Here is a 27,233-nt window from a genome sequence, read left to right as displayed (position 1 = left end):
TGGGTCTTATTATGACCACCTTTTCTTTGTCGTGATTTTTTCACGGTAAAATATTTGACATTTATCTGAAAATTATTCCAAATTTAAAATTAAATTAACCCAATAGCGTGTTGTTATCTAATAAAAATTATGTCCCGGTGTTTTGGAAGTGTCAAAAATGAGTTTTGAATACAAGCCGTTTGTGTTCAAACGACATTTTTTTGTTGTTTTATTCCTTGAGGTTAAACATACGAATTTATAGGCCCATAGGCTGTCAAACGTCGATTGAATTATAGTAATCGCATTTTATTATATTGTCGAATTACTGTCAGACGATTTTATGTCAAATTACATTCAACAATTTAATTTAAATGTACTCGGATGGATATAATAAATTAGGCCTTCTAGCATATTCTTATACAATCATATTTATGTTACTTTCACAATTGAAAAGATCTAAGTTTGTAATTTTAAACTAAGCTTAGTATATTTTAAAACAACGTTTAATGGCAGTCTATCAATTCAGGCAATATTATCAAAAGTACTTATTTTTTTCAGACCAATTAATGAATCAATAAAAAAAAAACGTTTGTTGTATTCTATGTTTTATGTCACCTTTTTATACAATAAAACTTTAATATTTTTATGCATTATTAATTTTTTAAAATTTCATTTCTCATTAAACATTGAGCCAAAATAAGACAAGAAAAACTAACGATTTAAATGAGATTATATTGAGCTCTCCAGTAAGTGTTACAAAATTCGATCATTTTAATAACTTTTTAATAATATAGATTATTCCTTGTGGTTTTCGCGCATACCTACTTTGATCGAGGTCTCGGGTTCCATTCCATAAAAAACTACATAAAAAGTACAAAAAATATTTTAGAAATTTAATTTTTTCTTGATAATAAAAGTAAAATATTTTTTTTGCCACACCTGAAGATGCAAAATAGGAAATAAAAAAATTTAAACACACTCTCTCTAAACACGATCAGTATGCTCACTTAGAGATATAGTAATGTGTTAAATAATATACTTGTATATACTTGACTATTGTTAATTTTGATTTTTGTTTTTATTTTGTAGGTATCATATGTAAGTAGCAAAATACATGTTTAAATTTTAAAATATATAGATTTGAAAAACATGTTTTTTCACCTGCATAATTATCTTGTTACTGGAATGACTTAACTAAGCATTAAGGATATTACTTTCATGTAGCAGGTTAGATACGTTGCATTTGGTGTACTATTGCTGTACCCTATGCTCCACAATAATGTCCCATTAAACGTTCACAACCTTATTTTTATTTTCAAGCACAGTTACTTACGACTAAAAAAAACTGCCCCCAAATTGAATCATTGAAAATCATTAAAACTTCAGATTGATATTTATTAATGAATCAACGTTATTTAGGATCACGTAATTTATGTTCGAAGACATAGCAATATATGTGCTAAGTAAGTGCCCTTTGCACCAACGGGCAAATAAACATATTATTTATTTATTTTTTATGAAATAAAGTTCATCAGTGATGAAGTTTATCGGTGTAATAAAGTACATATGTACATAATAAATGGTATTTCAACTTTATGTTCTAAGACACATTTTTTTCTTAATATGGAGTTACATCGTTATGGCCATAATAAAACAATATATTGATTTTAATAGGTAAATTTACTAATTTAAGAACATTTACTGCCCATATATTTTAGTATACGATTTTTATTACTGAATCAGACATTTTAAAGGTTTCAGTATCCATTTTTAATTTCCAAAAATAATAACTCATGTTGTTGAATAGTAATTATCATAAATTTAATACGGCAAATAATTAAATATTATTTTTAAGAGATAAAATTCTTATTTTTGAATTTACCTCATTTTTATAAGCAAAAATTAGTCAGTATTTTTTTCCAAGTATTTGTAAATATTAAAAACTATTTTATATTTTTCTAGCCCGTTAGCATACTGTTCATTTAATTTATGAATATTAATTCATAATAATAATAATCTTTATTAACCATAATACATTTGATGTGATTAATACATAAATAAATAAATATTTATTCTTAAATAAAACAAAAGTACCTATACACAGTTAAATGGCGGACTTATTGCCACATGCAATTTCTTACAGTTTGACAAAAAAAACAAGCAAAACAAAATACAGTAATGAAAGAAAGTAAAAAAATAAATAATGAAACAGTAAAGTTAAAAAATTAAAGAATAAAGTAAATATATAAAAAGTAAATATAAACAGTAGATTTTTTAAATTTAAGTTACGTTGTCTATTGCTTACGTTATTTACATTTTTATTAATTCAATTACATCTTCCAAATATTTTTTATACTGTAAAAACATATATTTATTAGAAACACTTTTATTAGAATTTCTTAATTTTTTTTAGGTAGTTGATTATAAATTTTGACCTCCCGCATATGGGCTCTCTTTATATGAATGATTGTTTTGTCAATGGATTTTTTTATTTTTTTTTATTTTTCAGTATTTTTTTTTGTTTTGAAAGTTATTTTTTTCTCAGTATTACTAATGTGAGTTTGAAATGATTTGGTAAAACGGCGAACTATTGTGGTGATAAGAATGTCGAACCTACTATTTTTATGAGTACCTTGTTTTAATAGCAAAACTGCTATTCTGGAATGAGTACGTATCTATAAAGACGAAACTTGCTATTTTTTTATGATTATAATAGCGAGCCAACTATTTTTAAAATAGTATCTATAACTAACCTACTATTACTACTAAGCGGAGATGCCTACCCGTTTATTTTGGTGGTGATATCTCAGGACAGTGCTTTGTCCTACAAATTTCTGTTTACTCGGAGACAATAAATACTATTTGTTTTTCTGGCGCTCAGACACACAACTATAACTTTGTTTGATGCTAATGATACGATTATTAAATATCCAGATCGCTCCTGCGTTTGTCCGAACCAATCAGTAATCGGCCATCGATCAACCGACGCGAACTTTAATTTTCGTGATTCGTGTTTATTATTTGTTGGTTAAGTTAGGGTTGAGAATAAAATAAAATAATAAAATAATGTGTTTGTGAAAATTCTGCAAACGCGCCAGCACTAGATAATCGGCCAATACATGATTAGATTAAATAAAAAAACAAATTTGTAAACCAGTGTTTTAATCCAAAGCTTATACATTGAATTATACATTGAGTTTATATTTTTTTTTTACTTTACTTTTTACTTTTAAATGGATTCTTAAATCGCAGCGAAATTCAGACGAACGTGGAAGCATCCCGTGTATGTTTTATTACCATATCATTAGCAACTAACAAAGCAATAGTTGTCTACGTCACGCTCATAAGCGCGAGAGAGACATATATTATTTTCTTGATGCGTATGGCGTGCGATGTCACTCCATACGCTTGTTCACAAATAATACGCAATGCGTTTGTGTAAGTTTTGCTAACGTGCCAGCTTTAAATAATTTACCTTAGGAATCTACTTTTTCTTATGAGTATAACCTCGAACTTACTATTTTTAATCTAGTATAACAGCGAGCCTGCTGTTTTGATACGAGTATAACAGAAAAGCTACTATATTCATATGAGTATGACGGCGAACCTACGATTTTCAAATGAGTATGACGGAAAATTACTTTTTTCATATGAGAATGGCCGCGAACCTACTATTTTCATATGAGAATGACGGAAAATTACTATTTTCATATGAATATGACGATGCACCTACTATTTTGATATGAGTAAGTTTAACGAATGACGATTAACTTATTATTTTGATACGAATATAAGCGCCACTGACGGTGGTCGCCAGATTTATAAAACGAATGGAATTATTATTACTATTGTTTTATCGCGTGTCACCCCCCTCCCCTCCATCCTTTCCCCTACCGACAACCACGATGCCCCCACTCCCGACCCGACCACTCAGCCGGTGGACGATTAGGACACGAAAAAGGAAGAGTGACACCTCAGGGGCGGATAAAATTAATATTAATATATATATAATATAATCGCATATCAATAAAATTACCTCCAAAGCATTGAGCATGTTAGGTTTCATAATTTGAATGAGTAAACACTTTGATAATCCAAAGGCCCTTATTTCATCATAGTATACATTTGTCAGAAGCCATTTGGAATACGCCTCTCAGATATGGAATCCCCAGTATGCCATATATATAAGTAGAATAGAAAATATTCAAAACAAATTTATAAAGTACCTTAAATACAAAACCGGTATTTCTTATGTATCTACTCTCACTGCCTCCACCTTCCGTTGAATAATTTCTCTACAATACCGCAGAGTGTGTGCGGACCAACTACTGCTTTACAAAATTATGACAGAATGGTTGACTGTACAGAGCTGCTCGGTTTAATAACAATACATGTGCCAGCCAGGATTTGTAGACGGTACCACCTGTTTCATGTACCAATAAGTAAAACATCGTATGTTAAAAATGCTTTTTTTCGTAGGACTTTTTCAATGTACAATACAAAATTTAAAAATATAGATTACACAAACATCACTCTGTCAGATTTAAAATTTACACTAAAAATGTATTATGTAACTTAGTAGACATTATATTAATAAATATGTACATCTCCCCTCCCCTCCTTATCCTCTCTTCAAGCATTTTTGTCCTTATCCCGCCCAATTTACAGTAATTTAATGTTCTTAAAATAAATATTAAAAAATCATTGATTATTGAGTACATGAAAATAACATTTTTATATGTATAAATTGTATGTATTTATTTGATATGTAATATATTTTCTTTACTAACTTTGTACACTATGTGGAAATCTGTTATTAGTTCTGAGTTTATACACTATATCTGTTTGTTTACTAAAAATATGTATGTAGAACTGTTGATTTCCCAAATAAAATAAAATAAATAAAATTAAAAGGTTACGATGACACAAAAAAAAAAAAAGGTTTTATTACGAAGAGTTCGATTGAATGATCGAGTTAAAATTAATGAAAAGCGTATGCGTGTGAATAAGTACATAGTTCTTTTGAACTTGGAGTAATTTAGGTGAAACGAACGATTAAATTAAATAATGATATTTTGTATCAAGTATGCATGTTTTTTGTTTTCATCTATAGTAAGTAACACATACATTAAATAGAAAATAAATGCACAGAAGCTAAAATCCGACAGAGACGCTTGGGGGATCTTCGTGGACGCCATAAGCTCCTGATGATGATAATAAGTAGGGCAGAAACATAAGAGCATGGATATTAAAGTGTTTAAACCTTTTTTATTTAAAAATATAGCATAATATGGAAGTACCAGCACTCGAACAAACCAATGATAGTTTTTGCATAGTAAATGCCAAGACTTTTATATTATCATCTCAAAAAGGTTTTTGTATTTATGTTCAAAAACATGTCAATAAAAAAATCATCATTTCCATTCTAGTCACTGCTTTGGTACACCAACCGCAGTGAATTTTGAGCATTTTGTTACATGAAAGTAGGATCCTGTTCAAATTATATATTTTTTTCATCTATTGTTATATTTAACATGCCCGTTAATTTATATAAAAATAAATTAGGACTCATTCTATCTGGCTGCGATACACTCTTCTTGCTTTTTATGATGCACACGCTTACACAAAACTGAACACCCTTTTATACAAACACAGTCAAACACAGCCTTCTACATATATGTATATACGCACGCACATATTCATTTAATAAGTAAGATTTTTAATTAGAAACTTAGCTGGTCTGTCGTTCAACCTTATATTTATTATGTATTTAAATCATTGTTGACTGTTTGTTTCTACAATAAATAAAAAAGCGATAAATACGGTCTATTTTATGTATTTAACTTATGATCATCTACGTCCTTTGATTGAAGCAGCCCGCGACATATTAGTATAGGTAGCTATCCAAAAGGAATAACCCGATCTTCGGTGAAAAAAGCAAAAAAAGTCGGCGGCGGAGTCGATCGTGTGTCCCTCATGTCTCTTGTCATTTGATTACAGACGTGCTTTGGAAATATTTCAACGCATTCTTGGAATTTCGGCCACCAGAGATTAATTGATCAACTCTGTTTTAATTCCATAAAAAGGCGGGCATTTTTTCACGATTAAATTATTGATTCACCATTGGCGATTATTTTGTTTTAGACATTCAACCCGGACGTGGAAATTGGATTGAATATATCTTTGACTCAATATCTGATTAATAAAATTGTGAATATTTGCAACTATCAGGAAATGAGTCGATACATTTGATCTACTATTAGTTAAAATATTTGTGTGTCATAGCGGAAAAATAATTAAGTTCTGAGGGTGCAATAAAACCAGGACCCTAAATGAGTGTTTTCGACTCGACCTCCTGGCCTGTTATGGAATAAAATAAAATACAAAAATATTTTAACGTAAACGCATAAAAACTCAAATAAAGTTTATAAGTAATAGTCCATCACGCTATTTCCCTGTTGTGGTATGCAGAGAGGATAGAACTTCACACCTCTCTGTATTTCCATACATTCCTCCACATTTGTAGATACGAGTACAGCTTATCATGCATACCTATACGCTGATCATTCCGACCTAATATAACGTTAAATCCGGAAAAAAATGTTTTTTTTTTATTTTCCGAAATTGTTTCAATACGTACTTGTTAAAAAACTACTGTACATATAACTACTCCTAAGTATCTGTTTCGAAATATATTTATTGTTTTGGAACTCGAATAAGTAATTAATCCTAAAAAAAATAATTGTTTATCGCTAGCGACTACTTTCTCCCATATTTCTGGCAGCATACGACTCGTTTTATGAGGTAATCCACGATTCGAGCCATTTTTTGGCATCACCATAAGAATGAAAGTGCTGCTCAGCCAGGCCATGAATCATCGATCGCAACAAGTGGTAATCGGAAGGAGCGATATCCGTCCCGAAGTATGTTTTCACTGGCCTTGCAACATAAGACCGAGCGTCGTCATGCTGCAAAATTACTTTGTCGTGTCTCTCGAGCTATACCTCAGCTCAAAAGCAGCAGGCTAAAGCAGCATTATCTGCATGGCATGTGATGTTAATGACCTTATCTCCCTTAGTAGATTCACTCCTTTCACAGCGTTTTTTAATATATATTTATTCTGCTTGTGTGAGAAAATGTTTTAGGCGTATATGTTGTTGTATATTTAGTTAAAAAAACAAATGGAAGAATTTAAGAAATATGGATGTTCAAACATAGGCAAAATGCTGAATGTTACACAGTGTGTAAAGTGGCCACTTAAATCAGCCAATGACAGGTCATAAGCCCTATAAATGCCTTGACTTCCATATTCCCTTATTTAAGGTATTCCCCATCCCTGTTGTAATTTGTTAGTTAAAAAGGTGTTAAACTTGCTTTGTTTCTTTGTTGTTCTCAATATGTGTTATTTTCTAAATGTTTATATAATTTATGTATCGCATTGAGTTGTTGTAACTCCTGGGAATGTAATCCAATGTATTATACTTGTAAAATACTTTGTGTTATATGATTTAAAATTGCGTTTTGTAATATAAATAATATAGATGTACATAAATTTATTATAAACATAAATAAGTATTTTTTTAATTATCTGTTTATTAAGTTTGTCTTCTTGGTTTATTCTTAAATGTAAAAATATTTATTTTAAAAAATATATTGCTAAGTGTCCTCGGCACAAGTAACAGTGAGGTCACATTATTTTTATTATTAATAATAGTTAATAATGGAAAAAATATGAATTAATCAAATAAATAAATAAGACTGCCATCAAAAAAATACAGAATCCCGAAATTGCATTATGTATAAAGGTTTAAAAATGTAAGAAGATGAACCTGAATGTATGAAGAATGAAAAGAGTTTGAATGAGTTTAAAGAGAAATGTTATGTTTACTGCAAAATGATGTAAACAGATATGTAGTTATAAAAGATAACTTACAAAATAATTATTTTAATGTATTTTTGGCCAAACATTTTTTTTTCTAATGAGCTAAAAATCTATTTTTCCATTTAGCCAATATTTACGGCGATTCTCTACAACAACAACAACAACAAACCATCACGCCGTTTCCCCGTAGGGGTAGGCAGAGAGGATAGAACGCCATAACACTCTATCTTGGCATACAGACCTCGCTTCCTCTACATTCATACATCTTCTTATGCACGCACGCCGATTATTCCTACTTTTGACATGTCCATCTTCAAGTATTTGATGGACTTGATCGTCCCATGTCTTTCTCGGTCTTCCTCGTTTTCCGCATCCATCAACATTTGCATCGTAGATCCTTTTAGCCGTTCTTTGGCTGTCCATTCGCTCTACATGTCCAAACCAACGCAGCACCCCTTTCTTGATTCTGTCAATAATGCATGTCTCAGCCTTACACACTTCACGGATCTCGACATTTGTGCACCTATCATACATCGTTTTACCACACATTCGCCTGAGGGATCGCATTTCGACAGCATTCAACCTACTTTCATCATTATTCCAATTCCATACTTCGCTCCTATACATTAGAGTTGGAACTAGAACTCCGTTGTGAACTGCTAGTTTAGCCTCCTGTGATAAACATTTGTTTGCGATTCCCTGATTGTACATAAATGATATTTATACTTTCCAATCAAACGATGTGCGATGAATGCAATAGATAAACTTTTCAAGTCAGTTTTGTTGTTGGAATGTTTGTTGTCTTATACGAAAAACACGTTATATGGAAACTGCGTTCTAAGAGGGTTGTTCGTCATTTTTGCTTCGCGTTATATGGAAACCGGGTTATAAGAATATCGCGTTATTGGAGGGTTGACTGTTCAGTGTACAGGTAACAGCAAGGAAGGATAAAGGCTAATGGATCGTGGATGCTGCAGGTTGTAGTATTAATTAACTTTGGTTTCATAGCCAAAACGCCATTAAGATAAACATCCTTCATGGGTGATGTGATAACTAATTAGTACCTGTAGGGATACTCTTGTTTCGGGAGGCTTTGATATCCGAGGATCCCCTGAATAAAAAGTTAAGATTAACAAGAAAATGTATATTTATGAGGAATGCATTTTTTACGCACCGATATAATATCATCAGTATTATACTCTTATTTTTATACGACATTAAGCCTTTTTATTGGAATAAAAACTATTATTTTATTTATTCTAATCAATACAATTCACTGACATATTATGGCTTTTTGCCATAATAATTAAAAACAATAAATAAAAAATAATGTAAAATTAATAATAATTACATACGATTCAATATGAAAAATCAAATGACAATCTTAATAAAATAAAATAAAACGTTAAATACTAAAATTTAAATCATACACAAGTTACAAACATAAACAAGTATACTAAAATAGAATAATAAAAATTTATTTAAAATACAAAAAAAAACATAACAAATATATTCAAATTTCTAAGATGAAAAAATTTCAAAAATTCTAAGATGGTAACGCAAAATACTCCATTTTTTTTCAGTTTTGGGAAGAATAAGAAGATTTGTTGATAAGGATTCATGCAAAATTATTTACATCAAAATTATTGAATACATTAACTACTCTACCAGCATTTTATTTGTATCAAACCAAGAAAATTTAAACAAACTAACCATATTACAAAACAAAGGTTTTAGAATCATTTAGAAAATAAACCGATACAGAAGTGAAAATTTAATATTAAAAGTACTAACATTTATAATATTTTGTGTATTATATTAAAAAAAAAAATAAACACAGAATTTTGGAAAAAAAATTATCAAAGCCAACATGAACATGATCACAATACCAGAGAAAAGGTAAAAATCAGACTTCAATTTAGAAAAAAAGGATAAGTCACAAAATTCTACTTTACAAAAAACAGTAAAAAAATATTATGAAAGGGGAAAAAACATTCAGGAAGAAAAAACAATAGCAAAATTGAAATATGTGTTACATAACTTATAAATGAAGTATATGTACATTTTTATGATTAGAGCGCACAATACATGTGCCAGCCAGGATTTGTAGACGGTACCACCTGTTTCATGTACCAATAAGTAAAACATCGTAGGTTAAAAATGCTTTTTTTCGTAGGACTTTTTCAATGTACAAAACAAAATTTAAAAATATAGATTACACAAACATCACTCTGTCAGATTAAAAATTTACACTAAAAATGTATTATGGAACTTAGTAGACATTATAATAATAAATATGTACATCTCCCCTCCCCTCCTTATCCTCTCTTCAAGCATTCTTGTCCTTATCCCGCCCAATTTACAGTAACTTAATGTTCTTAAAATAAATATTAAAAAATCATTGATTATTGATTACATGAAAATAACATTTTTATATATATAAATTGTATGTATTTATTTGATATGTAATATATTTTCTTTACTAACTTTGTATACTTTGTGGAAATGTGTTATTAGTTCTGAGTTTATACACTATATCTGTTTGTTTACTAAAAATATGTATGTAGAACTGTTGATTTCCCAAATAAAAATAAAATAAATAAAATAAAAATATGTTTACGTGTGCCTTTTACGAGATTCAAAATAAATAAAATTAAATATACATGTAAATGTTGCAAAAAAATGTAAATTGATATTATTAACGTAACGAAATGAAATAATAGTTTATTCGATTTTAAATTATAAAACAGAACATCAAAATATACCAAATGGAAATGAAGGTAATAAAGGAGACAATAAATTCTATTATTATTTGAACACCATTTATTTTATTTGCATTATTCTGAAATTGATTCAAAATTATAATCAAGGTAATTTTTCAACTAAAAAAATATTTAGTTCACTCCTGCGAAACTCATATTATGAACGAGTATGTAGACGCAGGTACTCCAAAATTGGAATTTCACTTAAGTAGATAGACTTACAAAGGAATGTAGACCCAATAATGACACATACACATACACAGTACAAAAATCACATTCCGCAACTAATCACAGTAAAGTTGTGATAAGAAAACCTTCGGTGACGTCATCGGCCCTTAAGGACACTTCCCGGGGTGACCTTGAATCCGTGCCCATAAACAAAGCCTTTATTAAGGGTACTTTGTTAACAGCGAGATAAAATATATACGTTTGATTAACAGCACTTAGCCGAACTTCACGATTCTCGATTGCCTGTTCACGACTCGGTTAAATCATTTAAGAATGAATAAAAAACAAATTATTAATTAATTTTACTTTTAAAAGAAATCTAGTCTTTTAAAATGTAATTATTCGATATGACAGATGGTATTTTTAAAAATTATAATTAATATTAGAGGCACTTTGTGATTTTTCATTTAACTTGTTTGTATTTGTTTTGTGAAAAATTAAAATGTTTAAATTACCATGTCGATTGGTTTCAGAACTCGACTGTTTCAAAATAAGAGGAAACTCAAATGATTTTATGTATATCAAAACAAATTTTAATTAAATGATAAATTATTGATTGATTTGTTTTTTTTTTGTTTTTTTATATTTTTTTTTATGCACCACAACAGGCCAGGAGGCCTTATTACAGTAGTGAATTACATCACAGAGCACCCAGGCTTGAGAAAAATCACATTTCAATTTTTGTGTTCTCACCGGGAATCGAACGCGGAACCTTCCGTGCGTGAGTCAAGCGTCTTGACCACTACACCACGGAGGCCGCCGGATTTTGTAGAACTCCATATTTTAACTTATAATATTAGAAATCAAACCCTGATTTGAGTCTACTGAACACTTTATTTTATCAACAATATTTTGAGTTTGTTCAAATTTTCGTAGACAAGGACTGGATTCAACTCCCTGGGGAGCTGTTAACATTAACATATTACAACAGAGATGAAAAACATTTGAGAGAAGGTAATATAGAATCCACCTGGCCTACGAAGAAGTATAGAAATTGAAAAAAAAAATTTTCAGGCGTTGCCTAGTATGTAGGTGAAATAATTCAATTTGATGAATCTCACAGACAGAAATAAAGGTTTCAGATCTTTAAATACACAAACATCAACCGATGAAAGAATTGAAGGAATATAGATGTTCAAATATGGGCAGAATGGTGAATGTTACACAGTGTGTAAAGTGGCCACTTAAACCAGCCAATGACAGGTCATAAGCCCTGCTCTCTTAAATCTTCTTCTCTGTTGTAATATGTTAACTTTATTTTATTTTATATTTATAAAAATAAAATAAAGTGTTCAGTAGACTCAAATCAGAGTTTGATTTCTTATATTATAAGTTTATAATTTATTGTTTATATTTTTTAATTGTATGGATAATTATTGCAAATTTCAATGATTAGGTTGTAAAATTTCGCTAGTAGATGAATGGGACATCAGCTTTATATAAATATATATAGCTCTATATATATATAAAGCGTTTACATAAATAAAAAGGTATTCGAAACAAAAGAAGAGTGAATGCGGGCAACAAAATGAACGGAGCACTAAGCACAGTAATTTCTAATAAAAATATGTCAATCGAAGCTAAACTGGCAGTGCACAGCGGAGTTTTAGTCCCAACACTTATGTATGGAAGTGAAACATGGAACTGGCAGAGGAAGGATGAAAGCCGAGTGAACGCGGTTGAAATGCGATCTCTTAGACGAATGTGTGGGAAATCAATGTATGACAGGGTTACGAATGATGAAATCAGGCGAGAGTGTAAATCTGAGACAAGTATAATTGATAAGATTAAGAAAGGGTCTCTGAGATGGTTTGGACGCGTAGAACAAATGGACGACGAGAGAATGGTAAAGGTTTAGATAAAGCACAGACTAATAAAATATCAACTTACTCGAATACACATTTTTATACGTATACTTACACACATACACACATACACATACATGCATACATACACATATATACACGTATACATATACACACATATATACATACATACATACACACATGTACATACACCCATGCGCATACACATACAAATTCATAAAACATAGACAATTTATTTAATATAATGCGAAACTTCATGACTGCCATTTGTATATATATTTTTTAAGATTATTTTTTCTTTTATATTTCATTTTACACTTAACACTTATGTATGGAAGTGAAACATGGAACTGGCAGAGGAAGGATGAAAGCCGAGTGAACGCGGTTGAAATGCGATCTCCTAGACGAATGGGTGGGAAATCAATGTGTGACAGGGTTGCGAATGATGAAATCAGGCGAGAGTATAAATCTGAGTCAAGTAAAATTAATAAGATTAAGAAAGGGTCTCTGAGATGGTTCGGTCACGTAGAACGAATGGACGACGAAAGAATGGTAAAACAAGTATATATGGTGAAAATGAACGGCAACGTGAGACGAGGACGACCAAGGAAGACGTGGCATGATCAGATAAACCAAAATCTTAAGTCTGGTCATGTCAAAAGCAGACAGAACCGAAGGGCATGTATGACAAGATGTATGAATGTGGAAGAGGCTAGGATTGTATGCCAGGATAGACGAGTGTGGCGGTCCATTATCTCTGCCTACCCCTACGGGGAAATGGCGTGATGGTAGTAGTAGTAGTAGTAGTAAATAAATAAATAAGATACGTTTGGCAATTTTTATAAACTGCTTTATATACTTCAATTACTCAATTATGTAACCGGCTTCAAAGCCCGTGTTAAAATGTAAAATTAACATTTATCTTCAATTTTAAATACAACGTAAAATTAAGTTTTCTCTGTGAAAAATATAATATGCGTACATTTTTTTTCTTAACTTATTCAATCGCAGGCTACCAACGAAGATACTTTAAATATTCATATTTCCGTACAATCATATCGATTTTACTTTATACCGTCTCGATAACGATAAAGACAGCGTTTTTAATCGCGGCCCAGGTCCGATAAATAACACAAATATTCTGCACATCCATTTCACGATAAATGTTATTTTTATTACTGAATTAAGTCAGGACATTTCGTCCTCGACTGTACCCATCAGAAAAGTTAACTAACAGGATAAAAAATGAACACGATTCATTTTAGTAAATTTACATAATATTAATTAAAAACCACCTAAATATTTAAATCAGAATGTGCCTAAGATAAAGGTTCTTCCTTTAAGTTAATAGGTAACTTAAATGAGTAGGCTTATACACGGTCCCATATAATGTAGGTAGCAATATTAATTTTCTTTAAATTAAATGTCATGTTATTTTTAATTTATTGTAACGGAAAACGGGAATCTAGTTTTAGTATTGATGTTTTTTGTTGATATTTCTTGATACAACTAATGATTACGATAAAATTATAAATATATTTACTAATGAAACTTCTTGGTTTAGTTTTACTTTTTATTATTTTGACCAACGAGGCTTTCGCCTAAGTAGGCATCTTCCAGTCTTGAAGATGCCTACTTAGGCAAAAGCACTCGTTGGTCAAAATAATAAAAAGTAAAACTAAACCAACTAGTGTTAGTAGTAAAAGTAATAATAAAAGACTTAAAGGAGTAAAAAAAGATGTTAATATAAAATTCTGTCAAAAATAGTCATTTTTACAATTCGGTAAAAATGCATCCATATGCATAGGAAGGAGGACAGAATAAATTGATTAATTATTCTGAGTTTTATTTGTGTCCAGGCAAACAAAAAATACAGTTTGATAATATAATAAGTTACACTGGAAGAGTATTTTAGACTCGACGGCTGCTCTCATGTAAAAGTCCTGGAAATAAATCCGCCTCTTTGTAAATTTGTCGCCGTATTCGGTTACCATTCTTGAGGCCCTGGGTTCAATTCCTAGCAGGGTAGATGAGAAATATTGATTTTAATGGTTGCTTAAACTGTAACATTTTATTGTTCCTGGACTGGCATCTGAAGCGTACGACTGATCAGCTTACCTTTGTCGAAATAACCAGCATTTAGCTTACAAATGCAGTGCCCTTTACGCCATTGGGTGCGGAAACGGGTGATGATGATAATCAGTATTTTTTGACAATTTTTTTTTTTTTTTTTTTATATATCCGTTGTATTCAATCTTTCAATTTATTTAATCATAAAATAATAAAGGTTTTCAAAAAAAACAAGTCTACAAATTTCAGAAATGAATGTACATAAAAATATATTTTTTATTATTTGAAATGGATTTTTCCGCCTTTGATGGGTATCTACCATTTTTAAATTATTTCGTTATTTTTTTCTGGCAATTGATACGTCAAATTTTTAATCAATTTAATTTAATTGCATAGAATTTAGTAAACCAACCCTTATCACCGAGTTGGGTAGTTATTTGCTCCTATGAAGGCTACTAAATGTTATATTATAATAAATAATAAGGCTTCGTGGGCGGCACGCTTGCAAACATCACGCCATACTGTTGAGTCAATTCCTGGGGCTATAATCCACAGTAATACCTACCCTCGAGACAATAATAGGTGCATTATAAAACAAGTCGATTAAAATAACGAATGTATGTTTCAATCCTCTTTAATCAATTAAACAAAAACAAAAATTTTTTTGTTTTTAGTTTCATTTTGATAGTAAATAAATTTTGTTACGAAGTACCTATTACTAGAATTATTTTTAATTTATTTAATTTTTTTAATATGCAGGTTTTGTAATATAAAATATAATTACATTAATATTTTCCAAAAATATGTTGTTTTTTAACTTCGTGGACTAATGACAATCTATTCATTAATAATAATTATAATTCATCAAAAAAATTAACCACTTAATTTTAATGTGCAAAATAAACAAAAATAACTTATGAAGCAAAGGAAAAGCAAAAAAAAAATATCGTTATTGTTGTAGAACAACGACGCGTGTGATTTACTTTAAGCTTACTTTTTTTCAATAAATTGTCACTTCTCGATTAGTACAAAAGTATATTATATTTTCGTAAAATCTGTAAAATAAAGCCTTTGTGTAACCTTTTCCATTTTTCGCACATCCGTTGTTATTCTACGACGACGACGGTAATATGAATAAATGCAATGAAATTAAAATTGGACAATCTGTGGGTACTGCAATAAAATATTTATAAACAGGTATACCTACTTATTATATTGAAATTATTTATAAAGTAAGGATTGCGATGGAAGATACACCATTTATTTATGTTTTTAATCTTGTTGTAAAATGTTAGAATTAAAAAAAAAAATTGTAACCAATCAACTGATTATTTATTGTTCTATAACTAAAAAATTGATATCAACAAACATTTCGAGGAATTTCAGTCTTAAGAGCCCCCTTTGGTGCCTGTAGCCTTTTGACACTAGAGGGGGCGTGGTCGGGACCTTTTCTCCGCGTTATTTTTAATTAACTAACTTCAAAATTATTTTTGATTGATGGCTTTTTTTGCTTACCTACCGCCAAAACGGTTTAACCGCCGCTTCACGACTGTTATAACTATTAGGTATTTGTTTTATAAGAAAAGGTTCACAATTTATTTATTTTAGGGCCGTGTTTTGATTGATTGCAAATGACATGTGTTTGCTAATTAAATAAGAGAACGGGTCTATAATTAAAAGGATATAAGCTACCAAAAAAATTAAAGAAATAAATTGTATTAAAAAATACAAATATGTTGTTAAAAGTGTTTGTAATAAATAAATGTTTCTATAGTATAAATTAATATTTGGAATGTACAATTGAATAAAATAAAATAAAATGTAAATAACGTAAGCAATACACACCATAACTATTTTCTTTACTTTTTATTTTTTTAGGTACTCTATTATTTTATTTTTTAACTTTTTATCATAACTGTATTTTCCGTTAGTTTTTAAGCAGACTGTAAGAAAGTGGAAGTGGCAATAAGTCCGCTATTAAACCGTGTATACCTCTGTTTTATTTAATAATAAATATTTATTGTTTATGTTTATGGATAATACAGATTTTTTATTTTATAATAAATTCTACGATTCTTTTATAATGAATTTTAAAACGTTATATAAACGTTCTTATGATTAACCCATATATTTAAATTTTGGGGGTGCATTTTTAGGGATGGAATTAAGTAGTGATAGAATGGGGTAGTAACCTCAGACCTATGATCCGCGAGTCCGTGACACTAGCCACGGGAGCAGAATCCGGTTTTCACTAAAAATAATCACTGGTTTTAATAATTGAGAAGGGTTGTAGTCCCGTGGTAGTATTGCAGACTCAGAATCAGAAGGTCTGAGGTTCGAACCCCGCGGTAAAAAAACTAAGTTTCTGTTTTATTACACGGCTTTATACGATCGAAATAAAATGGCCCAGGAATTAGTGTAAATCATAAGAAATAAAATATTTATGTTTTTCGTTTTTTTTATATTCATAGACAGATAGAAATTCTTATTCATAAGACCATGAATACACTACGCATTACGTTCACCACTCTGCTTATGTCTGAACATATTGGAAGTCGTGCGTATAGTTTGCTGTCTAATAAATTTGTATTTTTAACTAAAAACGCAACCTTAAAAAATATAATATATTTTTAGAACTGATTTTTACGATTCTAATAATATGAATATCAATTTATTCAGAACAAGTTTTCATGTAAAACTTTCGGGTTTAAAAATGAGCACATTCGAAACGACCCCCAGTTGGCATGGCGTCATTTTGACGTCACGCGTTATGACTACCGACTGCGCTTCCAAAAAACAAAGCGTGCAAGTTTGGTGCCAAAACGTAATACGAGCCGTTTTGTCCTACAGGGCGCGAAACGTCTCGTTTTCGGGTAATTCAAAATTTGCATAGACTTGTTCGGACAAAATAATTAATTTTACTAATTCAAATCAAAACTAATACTGCACAAAAATCTTGTAAAGCGGCCCGACCCTGAGGCGATATGTCTGTATTTATTATAAATAGCTATGTTTAAATTATTTATTTATTTATTTATTTATTTATTTACGGACAAAGTCCATTATAAACATTACAATTAAAAGAAATTTTTACAAAGGAATAAAAAAATATAAGGAACAGAAATAAGCAGCAAAGACAGATGATAGATTTTTTAGATTAAGTAAAAAGCATAGGCTAACTATACAGATTCTTTAGCTGATTTGTAAAGAAAGACATCCTTACACCATAATAATCAAGATCTTGATGATCGTTCACCCGCCTGATCATTCTGGGCAAAGGCGACTGTGCACCATAATTGGTCCTGTAGTGACCGAGGAAAAGCATTTCATTATTTCTTAGTCTACGGGTGGGAACGTCAAAAAGAATCTTTTGCAAAATTTCAGGGGCATCAATGAGACAGTTCATAATTAAATTATCAATGATAAAAATATTCTCGTATCTGTCTTTTTAAGATGAAAGTAATATACCTAACAAAAACGTTTAAAAAAATTCGCATTGCACAAATTTCCACAAGTTTTCACAAAATATTAGGTGTACACACATACTAGCTAGATATGACGCAAATAAATACCTGCCTGATAAATAATAAAAAAATATAGTGACATTTAATACCAACTGTATCGTTTCCATTGTCGAGATTATTTCATTACAAATAACATAAAACAAAGATTGTTTTTTTGTCCGATGTAAAAAAAAACTCTTTTTTTTAAATATATTTTTTAATCTTGAAAATGACATAGATGTTACTGAATAAAAAAATATTTACAACAAGTTTAAACTGAAAAACTTACCCTGTGGACGCACGTAAATCACCATAAATTATTTTACACAAAACAGTCTAAAACAAATAATAATATTTTTATATTGTTTTAAATGCACAAAACTGAAGAGGTCGCAAAATATACTAAACAGTTTTTCAGTTAGTAACACTGAATTGACAAATAATGTGAAAATCAATTTGAAACTAACAAAACACTAATTCAAATTTAAAAAAAGAATAGAATGTTGATTTTGATCAAACGCGCTGATGGAACATTAATTCTTAATACAAATCGCGCGGACGCAGCACACTGAGCAGAGGTCGGACCTGTTCTGAAGTCGAAACTATTTTCCTTTGACATCACTCATCTGCGGAAATCCACGTAATATTCAAATCGGGCCAATGGGAGACCGGCGCGGGGGCGTGGCCCGAAGGGGAGGGATTCTATTGGCTCAGGCTCCGCCTTTAAGGCTGTGATCTTTATTTTCTTTTCTCATTTTTTTATACCTCGGCTTTGTGCGGACATGAAATAAATTAATGGAAAGTGTGTTTTAATTATTGTGTTTTTTTTTCAAACTTATTTGTTCCGAGTACCTTATGATAGTAATTTTACTATTGTTATTATTGTAAGACCGTTGTTTTGTTAACTGTATTTAAATAGAGATTCAGTTGTAAAATTCACTATTCAAATATGTGTATAAAAATAAAATTAAGTACAGAAAAGTAAAATTACATTTTTAAACATCTCAGTTCTAGAAAACCGCCTACTAATAAAAATGTAAATTAATTGTTTTTTTTAGTTACCTAATGTTTTTTTGTCTACATAAAAATCCAGTGTAAAATTAATTTATGAGATTTTAATATGATAAAATTAGCAACATATATACTATATATCATATATACCTACCTACTATACCTATATATATAATATATCTATAAACGTTCATAAAAACTTCAAGAAAAGAAAAAAAACATGTTTTTATTATTACACTCGATATGAATTATTTGAATTTAAACGTTTATTGGTTAAAGTTATAAATATTATACGAATGCATATAATAAGTATTTGAGTAATTTATTTGATACTCAATTATAGGTGCCTTACCTACGTGGTCAAAAAATGTCAATTAAATAAATAGTAGTAGTGTTGTGGCCTAGCGGATCAAAAGTCCGAGGTTCAAATCCCACTCTATCATAATTCACAACTCGATTCCCATTTTTCCAGCACAAGTTATTTACGACTTTAGGTAATGGTCTGTAAGTTTTAAAATGTTGATAATGCCCTTTTTAAATCTCTTATTTTTTTATGTGTAGTGACTACACAGCACCGTAACGCGCGGGTGTTTTAAGGACAGTGAGGGAAAGGTTAAAAATATTACTAAAATTCACCACTCCAACGGACTCTGGTACTTAAAATATAAATTATTCGAAAATGTTACATCAAAACATAATTACAATTATTTACTCAAACATCCAGGGAAAACATTGTCATGTAAAAATATATTGGGTCAAATTATAATATTAGTGGTTTATGGAATAATATCATTTTTCTTCGTATTGGAACCAAAAAATCATTTGAAAACAGTACCCTGTGCCCGAAATAGGAATACTGTTATGTGATTGGTCCGCTTTGTTCAATCCCTTTTAACCTAATTCTCGCCAAAGATCACATCTGAGAACGAAGGTATTGTCTGCTCGCGTAAAATGATATCTCCACGCATAAACATGCGAAAGAAAGAGCCAGCTATATTTTCCAGTACATCTTGACTTTAGACCATTTTAATCCTAGCTACCGGAGGGCATGTTGCGACAATCGTAAAGGAGATTTATGGTCTTCAAACAATGCCCAGGACACCGACCTATAACACGTGCAAGGCATTTGCACAAATGCACTTTTTTTCCAAAATGCCTTCGGATAGCTAGATTTAATTATTCAGAAATAATTGTCATTTGAAATGGAAATTAATTATCAATACTATGTGATGTTCTCAATTTACCTATTGCTGTATTTTGGCTGCTACAATTTTACAAAATGAACAAAGTCAAGTCTGCCAGTGAATAAATGCAATGAAGTCACCCATGAATTGAAATGCCTTTGACTTAGCGCTTGCAACTTGTAAATTTGATTTATTATTATTTTATTTTATTTTATTCAGAAAACACACAGTCATACATAATAAGTATTAAAAACAACAATTTTTTAACATAAAAAGACCAATTAAGTTTTCATAAATTATGCAAAAGATATAAACATGAAATGTGATAAAAAAATCTAAATAAATAAGAAATTCGAGTAAGAGAAGAATAAAAGTTAATATTTGCGTTTTCCATGGAGGTTATCGTTGGTAATAAATTAGAATAAATAAAAATACAGAATGCACACTCCGAGCCATTCACGCACACACACGTGAACGCACATATAAAACATACACAAACAGATACATTACATGCGGCACATATACAAGGCATAAACCACTCAAGATGCACATTCAGCAACTATCCCAAATAATCGACTGCATGAAATTTTTTTATGTATAAATGCAACGTGCAGTTAAAAATGTCAACATCAATACTGAGTCCATTGCAATTTCTACAGGTACGTCTAATGAATGAATTCGAGGAATAATTGTTTTTACAAGTTGGTATATAAAAAAGGGAATTTAATCTGGTATAGCGAAGAGGGCAACGGAAACCAATGTTTAGTAAAAGGTACGGCGAATCAACCATATTATTTAGAATTTGTTTAAGTACTTTTTCCGCATACCCGAAAACTGTTTTAAAGACCGCGGGTCTTTCTATCGGTTTCGCTCATACAAAAAAAGCAATGTTTTTTTGTCAATAAACGATTAGCTGTTTTAAAATATTCAATTTGAAAATGTCATTTATTGTGATTTTAATGACAATTTTACTCTACTACTTTCAACACTAGTCTAGAAAATTATATGGAGGGCCTTGTCGTATACATTCTTCCTTATCACCATATTGCAAACATGGTGAGAAAAACTGTGTTTATTGGGCTTAAGAAAGAGACTGCCGGCCTAATCGGCTAACTTGAGCTTTGCAGAGCGTCGTCTTTGTCATTCATCCATGTTACAGACACCGGACTCGTGCGACAGAGACGACGCTCTTCAAAGTCGGCGGTATCTATCTTAAACCCGATGTAATTTGTTAACTAATATATTATAATTTGTTTTTAAAAAGGTCTCCGAGATATATCCATTTTTGTTTTAATTATGTTCAACTAAATGTATTTTTATTTTTATCTGATAATCTTTAATTGTATCAATCCCAGAATGAGTTTGCTAACTCATGGGAATACAATTGTGTTTTTGTACATTTTTGTATTTTGAAATAAAAAAAACTACCTGGTACTGTACGAGAGTCAATGTCTATTACAGTATTTTTATAAATTAAACAACATCAAATTACATTATTATTAAAATGATTTTATTAATTTATTAGCTAAGACGCCCTTCATACAAATACCGAAAGATGAATTTCATAATCATGCATCAGCACCGCTTATTTAAAGGTTATTAACTACACAAATTTAATCAAGACACAGCTGACGTATTGATACAAAAATGCAGACTATACTATTTAGAAAATTCCATAAAGGTATCCCTAGTAGGAATGATAAGGAATAAAGAAGACCTGAAAATTTCTGTGCTGATATTTAAGAGCATCATAGTCCGCATTGATCACTGAGCCAGTATTTTATATATAATTAATAAGGAAGATCTAAAGAGACTCCAATTAAAAAGGAACAAAACAATGAGATATACCTCCGCACCATTTTGACTACTAATCAGAGAATCAAATTTAATGTTGCTAATGAAATTAACAGAATTTTTAAAGTAATATTGCCGAGATGTTTCCTAAAAAAACTGAAAAATAATTAGTCTTTTTTATTTTTATTATTTTTTTTTTTTACAATAAACATAAGTGATAAAACAGAGTTTAATAAAAAAGCATAATTACATAGTAATGAGATACATATTAATAGTAAAAATAGTAAACAAAAAACCCACAAAGGCATGGCCTGCTTGTGGGCCCTTGAGGTGATTTTCACAAAAATGGCGCTATATAAATTATCCAAACATATATGTTTACAAGAAAATGTTGATGAATTTTCGCTTCTAAAATAAATAATGGACAGTTATAACATTTTTGTGTAACATAAAGATAATTTGGTATTTTTTTGACAGTAATTAAAAAAGGGAACATTTTTTTTTTAAAAACCCAAAAATATTCCTTATTATTAAAGGGTAACAAAATATATCATAGAAAAAAAGAGTTCATATCTAGTATAGATCATATAGTTCTTTCATAAGCAATGCAACAAGAGGATCTAAAAATATAAGATTAAAAAATAAATCAAAAGTTGTGTCCCAGAACTGCCTTATGTACGAGAATAAAGTTGTTTGAAGAAATGCCAGAGAACATAAAAAATGAGAAAAGTATTAATGTGCGTGTATTCAAAATTAAATACAAAGAGTGTTGGTCGGTATGACGTTTGACAATTTCACCAACAAGGGTTAGAAAGGCAACACTACTTCCCTTTGACGGGAAAGAACGGAACTGTGTTAGTAGGTCCCATCAGCATTTTTTTCTTTCCTTTAAATAAAAAAAAAACTATTTGAATCAAATAATCTGAGTTGGTTTTTACTAGCGCCACAACGCCTATCTTTTTAACATTCATTTTATTTGATAAATTGCCTAATTTGTTTTTTGGAATCATTAACACAGGCGCCATGAACCCATTGTATGTCGTATGTATGCATGTAATAGCTTATAGTTCATCGCTACCCATAGATGCAGACACCGCTTTACAAAGGATTTAGCCAGTCATGGGGTCAATAAATAGTTATAAGGAAGTTAATTTATTTAGGGGATGTTCTTTCGTTATTGCAATAGCCGCTGTAGAACCTTTTGTGACGTTACACAAATAACAAACAACGGCCTTTCACTGGCTCGGTCCCTATTGTGTGCAAAATTGCCACCACAAAAAGAGGCGACAAAAAATGGCTTCCTACCTGTTTGGATTTGTAAATAATACAGCAATTAATAAATCTATTCGCCCGCAATCCGATGAAATGACTTACATAAAAATATACACAATTAAAAACTTTGTTCAACGATTCCTCAAATACAATATACTATACGATATTTGAATTAAGTTAAAAAATATATTAATGTATATATTATGGAATGAAATATATAAGTCTAGGCATTTTCATTTAATTGATAACTCCCAAGAGTTTGGAAAATTTGGAAAAACTCAAAATATTGTAGAAGTAAAAAATAAATGAAAATTAAGGAAGTGTTTTTATTTATTTATCATATTTCATCATAATTCACTTTCTACACCTTATGATGCATAGGGCACTGCATCCGTACACCAATCGCAGCGTATCTTGATCATTTTTGTTACACGAAGGCAAGATGATCAGTCTTACGCTTCATATAAGGTATGGTCCAGGTACTATGAAATATTCTAGTGTAAAAACACCCTTTTAAATAAATATTTCATATCAACCATGTCGAGAATCGAAACCGAAACCTCTTGCATGGTAGGCAAACGCGCTGCCCATTACACCACGAGACCGATCAATTTATTTATTTAACTGCACATCAATTACCACATTAGCGGGCTTATTGCCAAATGGCAATTAAGTACTTCCAATAAACCAATAAATTGAAAGTGGTTTTTTATCAACAATATTTTGAGTATGTCCAAACGTCTGTAGAACATCAATCTTAATAACTCAATGGGAGTGAAATCCATCCTCGTCTACTGGTATAAATAATGAGCATAAAAACTTAAAATTATTTCCAGGCGTGAAATAATTCGCCATGTGATTCTCACCCAGATCAATAAAGTGAAGAGTTGAAAGCCTTGTAATCAAATAAAATAATATATGTATCGTAAAAGCAAACACTATATCGCGTAGAGCAGAAAATGATTGGACATCGACATTTTGTGATTGCTAAATTTGACTATTTGCAGACAATACATAATTTGTGTAGCTGATGAGATTATGCTTTGGCACAACGAAAATAAATTTAGAATTAAAAATAATCTCTTAATGGCTTAAAGCAAATAAGCTAAAACTAAATGTAGGAAAAACAAAATGCATCAAAATTGAAAAGAACGTTGTTTTAACTGTAAACACAGTGTTGAACTAGATGGAGAGATTCTTAAGAATGTTGGAAGCATGAAATATCTAGGAGTTTTGACTGACCCCAAATGATCCTTTACGAAAAATGCAGACTATATTACAATTAGTACTTTACCTACTATTTAGAAAATTGTAAAAAAGGTATCCCAAGTAGGAATGATTAGGAATTAACTAGACCTTAAAACTCTTTGCTAATACTTAAGAGTATTTAAGTCCACATTGATTATTGAGCCAGTATTTTATATTCAAGTAATGAGGGAGACTAAAGAGACTTCAAATAATATATAACAAAGCAAGGCGATATAGGTACGCACTAAAATCACATTTTGACTACTGATAAGATAATCAAATTCAATGTTGATAATGAAATCAGCAAAATCATTCAAGTAATAGTGCCGAGATGATTCTTAAATAAACTGATAAATAACGAGTTCTTTCATAAGTACGCAACAAGAAGATCTAAAAATATAAGACTTGAAAAGAAATCAAAAGTAATTTCCCAGAACTGCCCTATGTACGGGAGTAAAGATTGAAGAAAACATGAAAAATGAGGAAAGTATTATTAAGTTTGAATTTAAAGAGTACCTACATAAATATGACGAAATTGCTAGATTAGATATATTATAAGTAGTAAATATATGTAAGTTATTGTAGTAAAAGTGCACATATAAAATAACATTATTGTATCCATTAAAATACAAACAATGAAGCCGGGAATTTTTACTTTCAGAGAATCACTTAATTACCCCCCGGACCCGGAGACATAGCTGTCGATGGAACTACCAACCAGCGGCCCCTGTTATAGTTTTAATTAAATTTAAATACATGTCATTCAAATACATTTTCATGATAAAACTTCATAAAATTATATATTTTACACCAGTTTTTATTATATACATTCAAGCAAAACTTATATTCTTATAATTGTTATTGCCTTATACTTAAATGATTTTAATTTAAATTCTTTTATTTACATAATTATATAAAATCATGATTTACAACCCCTGCTTGCACTTGTATATATCATAGAAATTTGTTTAGTCTCCCACCAGTCTGACGATGTCGGTCACGACGAAACCCGGTCACTGGTAAAAAAATTATAAAATAATTATAAATAAAAATGGAATAAAACTATAAAGTATTTTTATTATTATAATTAAAATGCAGTTCCACCTAGAAATGTCAGTAGAAAAACTCAATATATTATAAAAGAACAGTTTAAATATTATAAACTAGCGGACCCGACAGACGTTGTCCTGCCCGAACGTTGATTTGCCTGCTATTACCTTGGAATGTGACTTTTCATTGATAAGTAGGTACCTAGGTACTTGTTAATGATTGAATTCCAAAACTAAAAATTATTAATATTCAAATACTGAATTTTTTTGCAAATTTGCAAATCTCAAACTCAGCTCTTCTCACCTGTCTATTGTTTGTATATATATTGTTATTCGTGTTGTTCTTATGTTTATTGTAAATTAATGAAACTTGATTTTGGCCAAAGTTATCAGGTTTTGGTAGAAGGCCCCGTTAAATGAAAAAAAAAACCGGGACGCACTTTATTCATGAATGCGACTTTCAAAAATGTATTGAATGTCAGTTAATAATGACACAAAAAAACATCATCCTTCCATTTTTTGTATGTGGATTCTCCTCAAATGCAACCCTGGTAGATCGATGAATAAAACATGTATGCTTCTAGCTTCTTTATTACACATTCGATTAAAAAAAATTATATCTACGAACACGCGTAGCGCAAATATCTACATTTCTCTGAAAATCGTACGTAAATCGGTTTAGCCGTTTAGGAGTTCAGTGATATCACACGTACAGAAGAATTATATTTTATTTTATTTTATTTGAGAAATCAACAGTTCTACATACATATTTATAGTAAACAAACAGATATAATGTAAAAACTCAGAACTAATAACAGATTTCCACAAAGTATACAAAGTTAGTAAATAAAATATATTACATATTAAATAAATACCTATAAGTTCTTCATATAAAAATGTTATTTTCATGTACTCGTAAATATTTTTCAATAATCAAAGATTTTTTTATATTTTTTTAAGAACAGTAAGTAGTTGTAAATTGGGCGGGATTAAGACAAGAATGCTTGAAGAGAGGATAAGGAGGGAAAGGAAGATGTACATATTTATATATATAAAGATTAGGACAATAAGTGAACATTGGTGATAGATACTGTTAGTATAAGTATAGATGTAAATATTGTGTTGTGAATATTGTATTAGACATTGTTAATCATAGAACTTGGACCTTAATCCAAGTTGCCTCTTCTTTAAACCTGCGGGCTCACGCCGCCCTGGAAGGCGGTCGATGACGATCTTTCGACTTTATTCGGCGGAACTAAGGGCCGCTGGATTGACGTGGGAGGAGGCGAGAGTGCTGGCTGGCGATAGAGTCTCCTGTAGGCAATGGTGATTTTCACATGCTCCACTTAGGAGCGGATGTAGAAAAGAAGAAGAAGAAAAATCATAAAACTAAATAAAATATTTATGTAAAATATATACTTAATT

At 30.4% G+C, this 27,233-nt stretch overlaps 1 protein-coding gene across 1 annotated transcript in view; it reads right to left on the bottom strand.

Annotated features, from left to right (window-relative positions):
* LOC148279151 (homeobox protein aristaless-like) overlaps nt 1-18,842 on the bottom strand; it is a 94,831-nt gene extending 75,989 nt beyond the window's left edge. The window contains exon 1 of the mRNA XM_088230380.1: nt 18,540-18,842. Within this exon, the coding sequence (XP_088086506.1) occupies nt 18,540-18,564 (25 nt within the window). The 5' untranslated portion in view covers nt 18,565-18,842. The remainder of the gene's footprint in view (nt 1-18,539) is intronic.
* Nucleotides 18,843-27,233: the final 8,391 nt, after the last annotated feature.

The sequence above is a fragment of the Micrasema longulum genome, unplaced genomic scaffold (genome assembly GCF_059751315.1).
Source record: "Micrasema longulum isolate JH-2025_06_02 unplaced genomic scaffold, ASM5975131v1 h1tg000753l, whole genome shotgun sequence".
NCBI lineage: Eukaryota > Metazoa > Arthropoda > Insecta > Trichoptera > Brachycentridae > Micrasema > Micrasema longulum.
The sequence above is the reverse complement of the archived record's forward strand: the minus strand, read 5'-3'. Positions and strand labels throughout refer to the sequence as shown.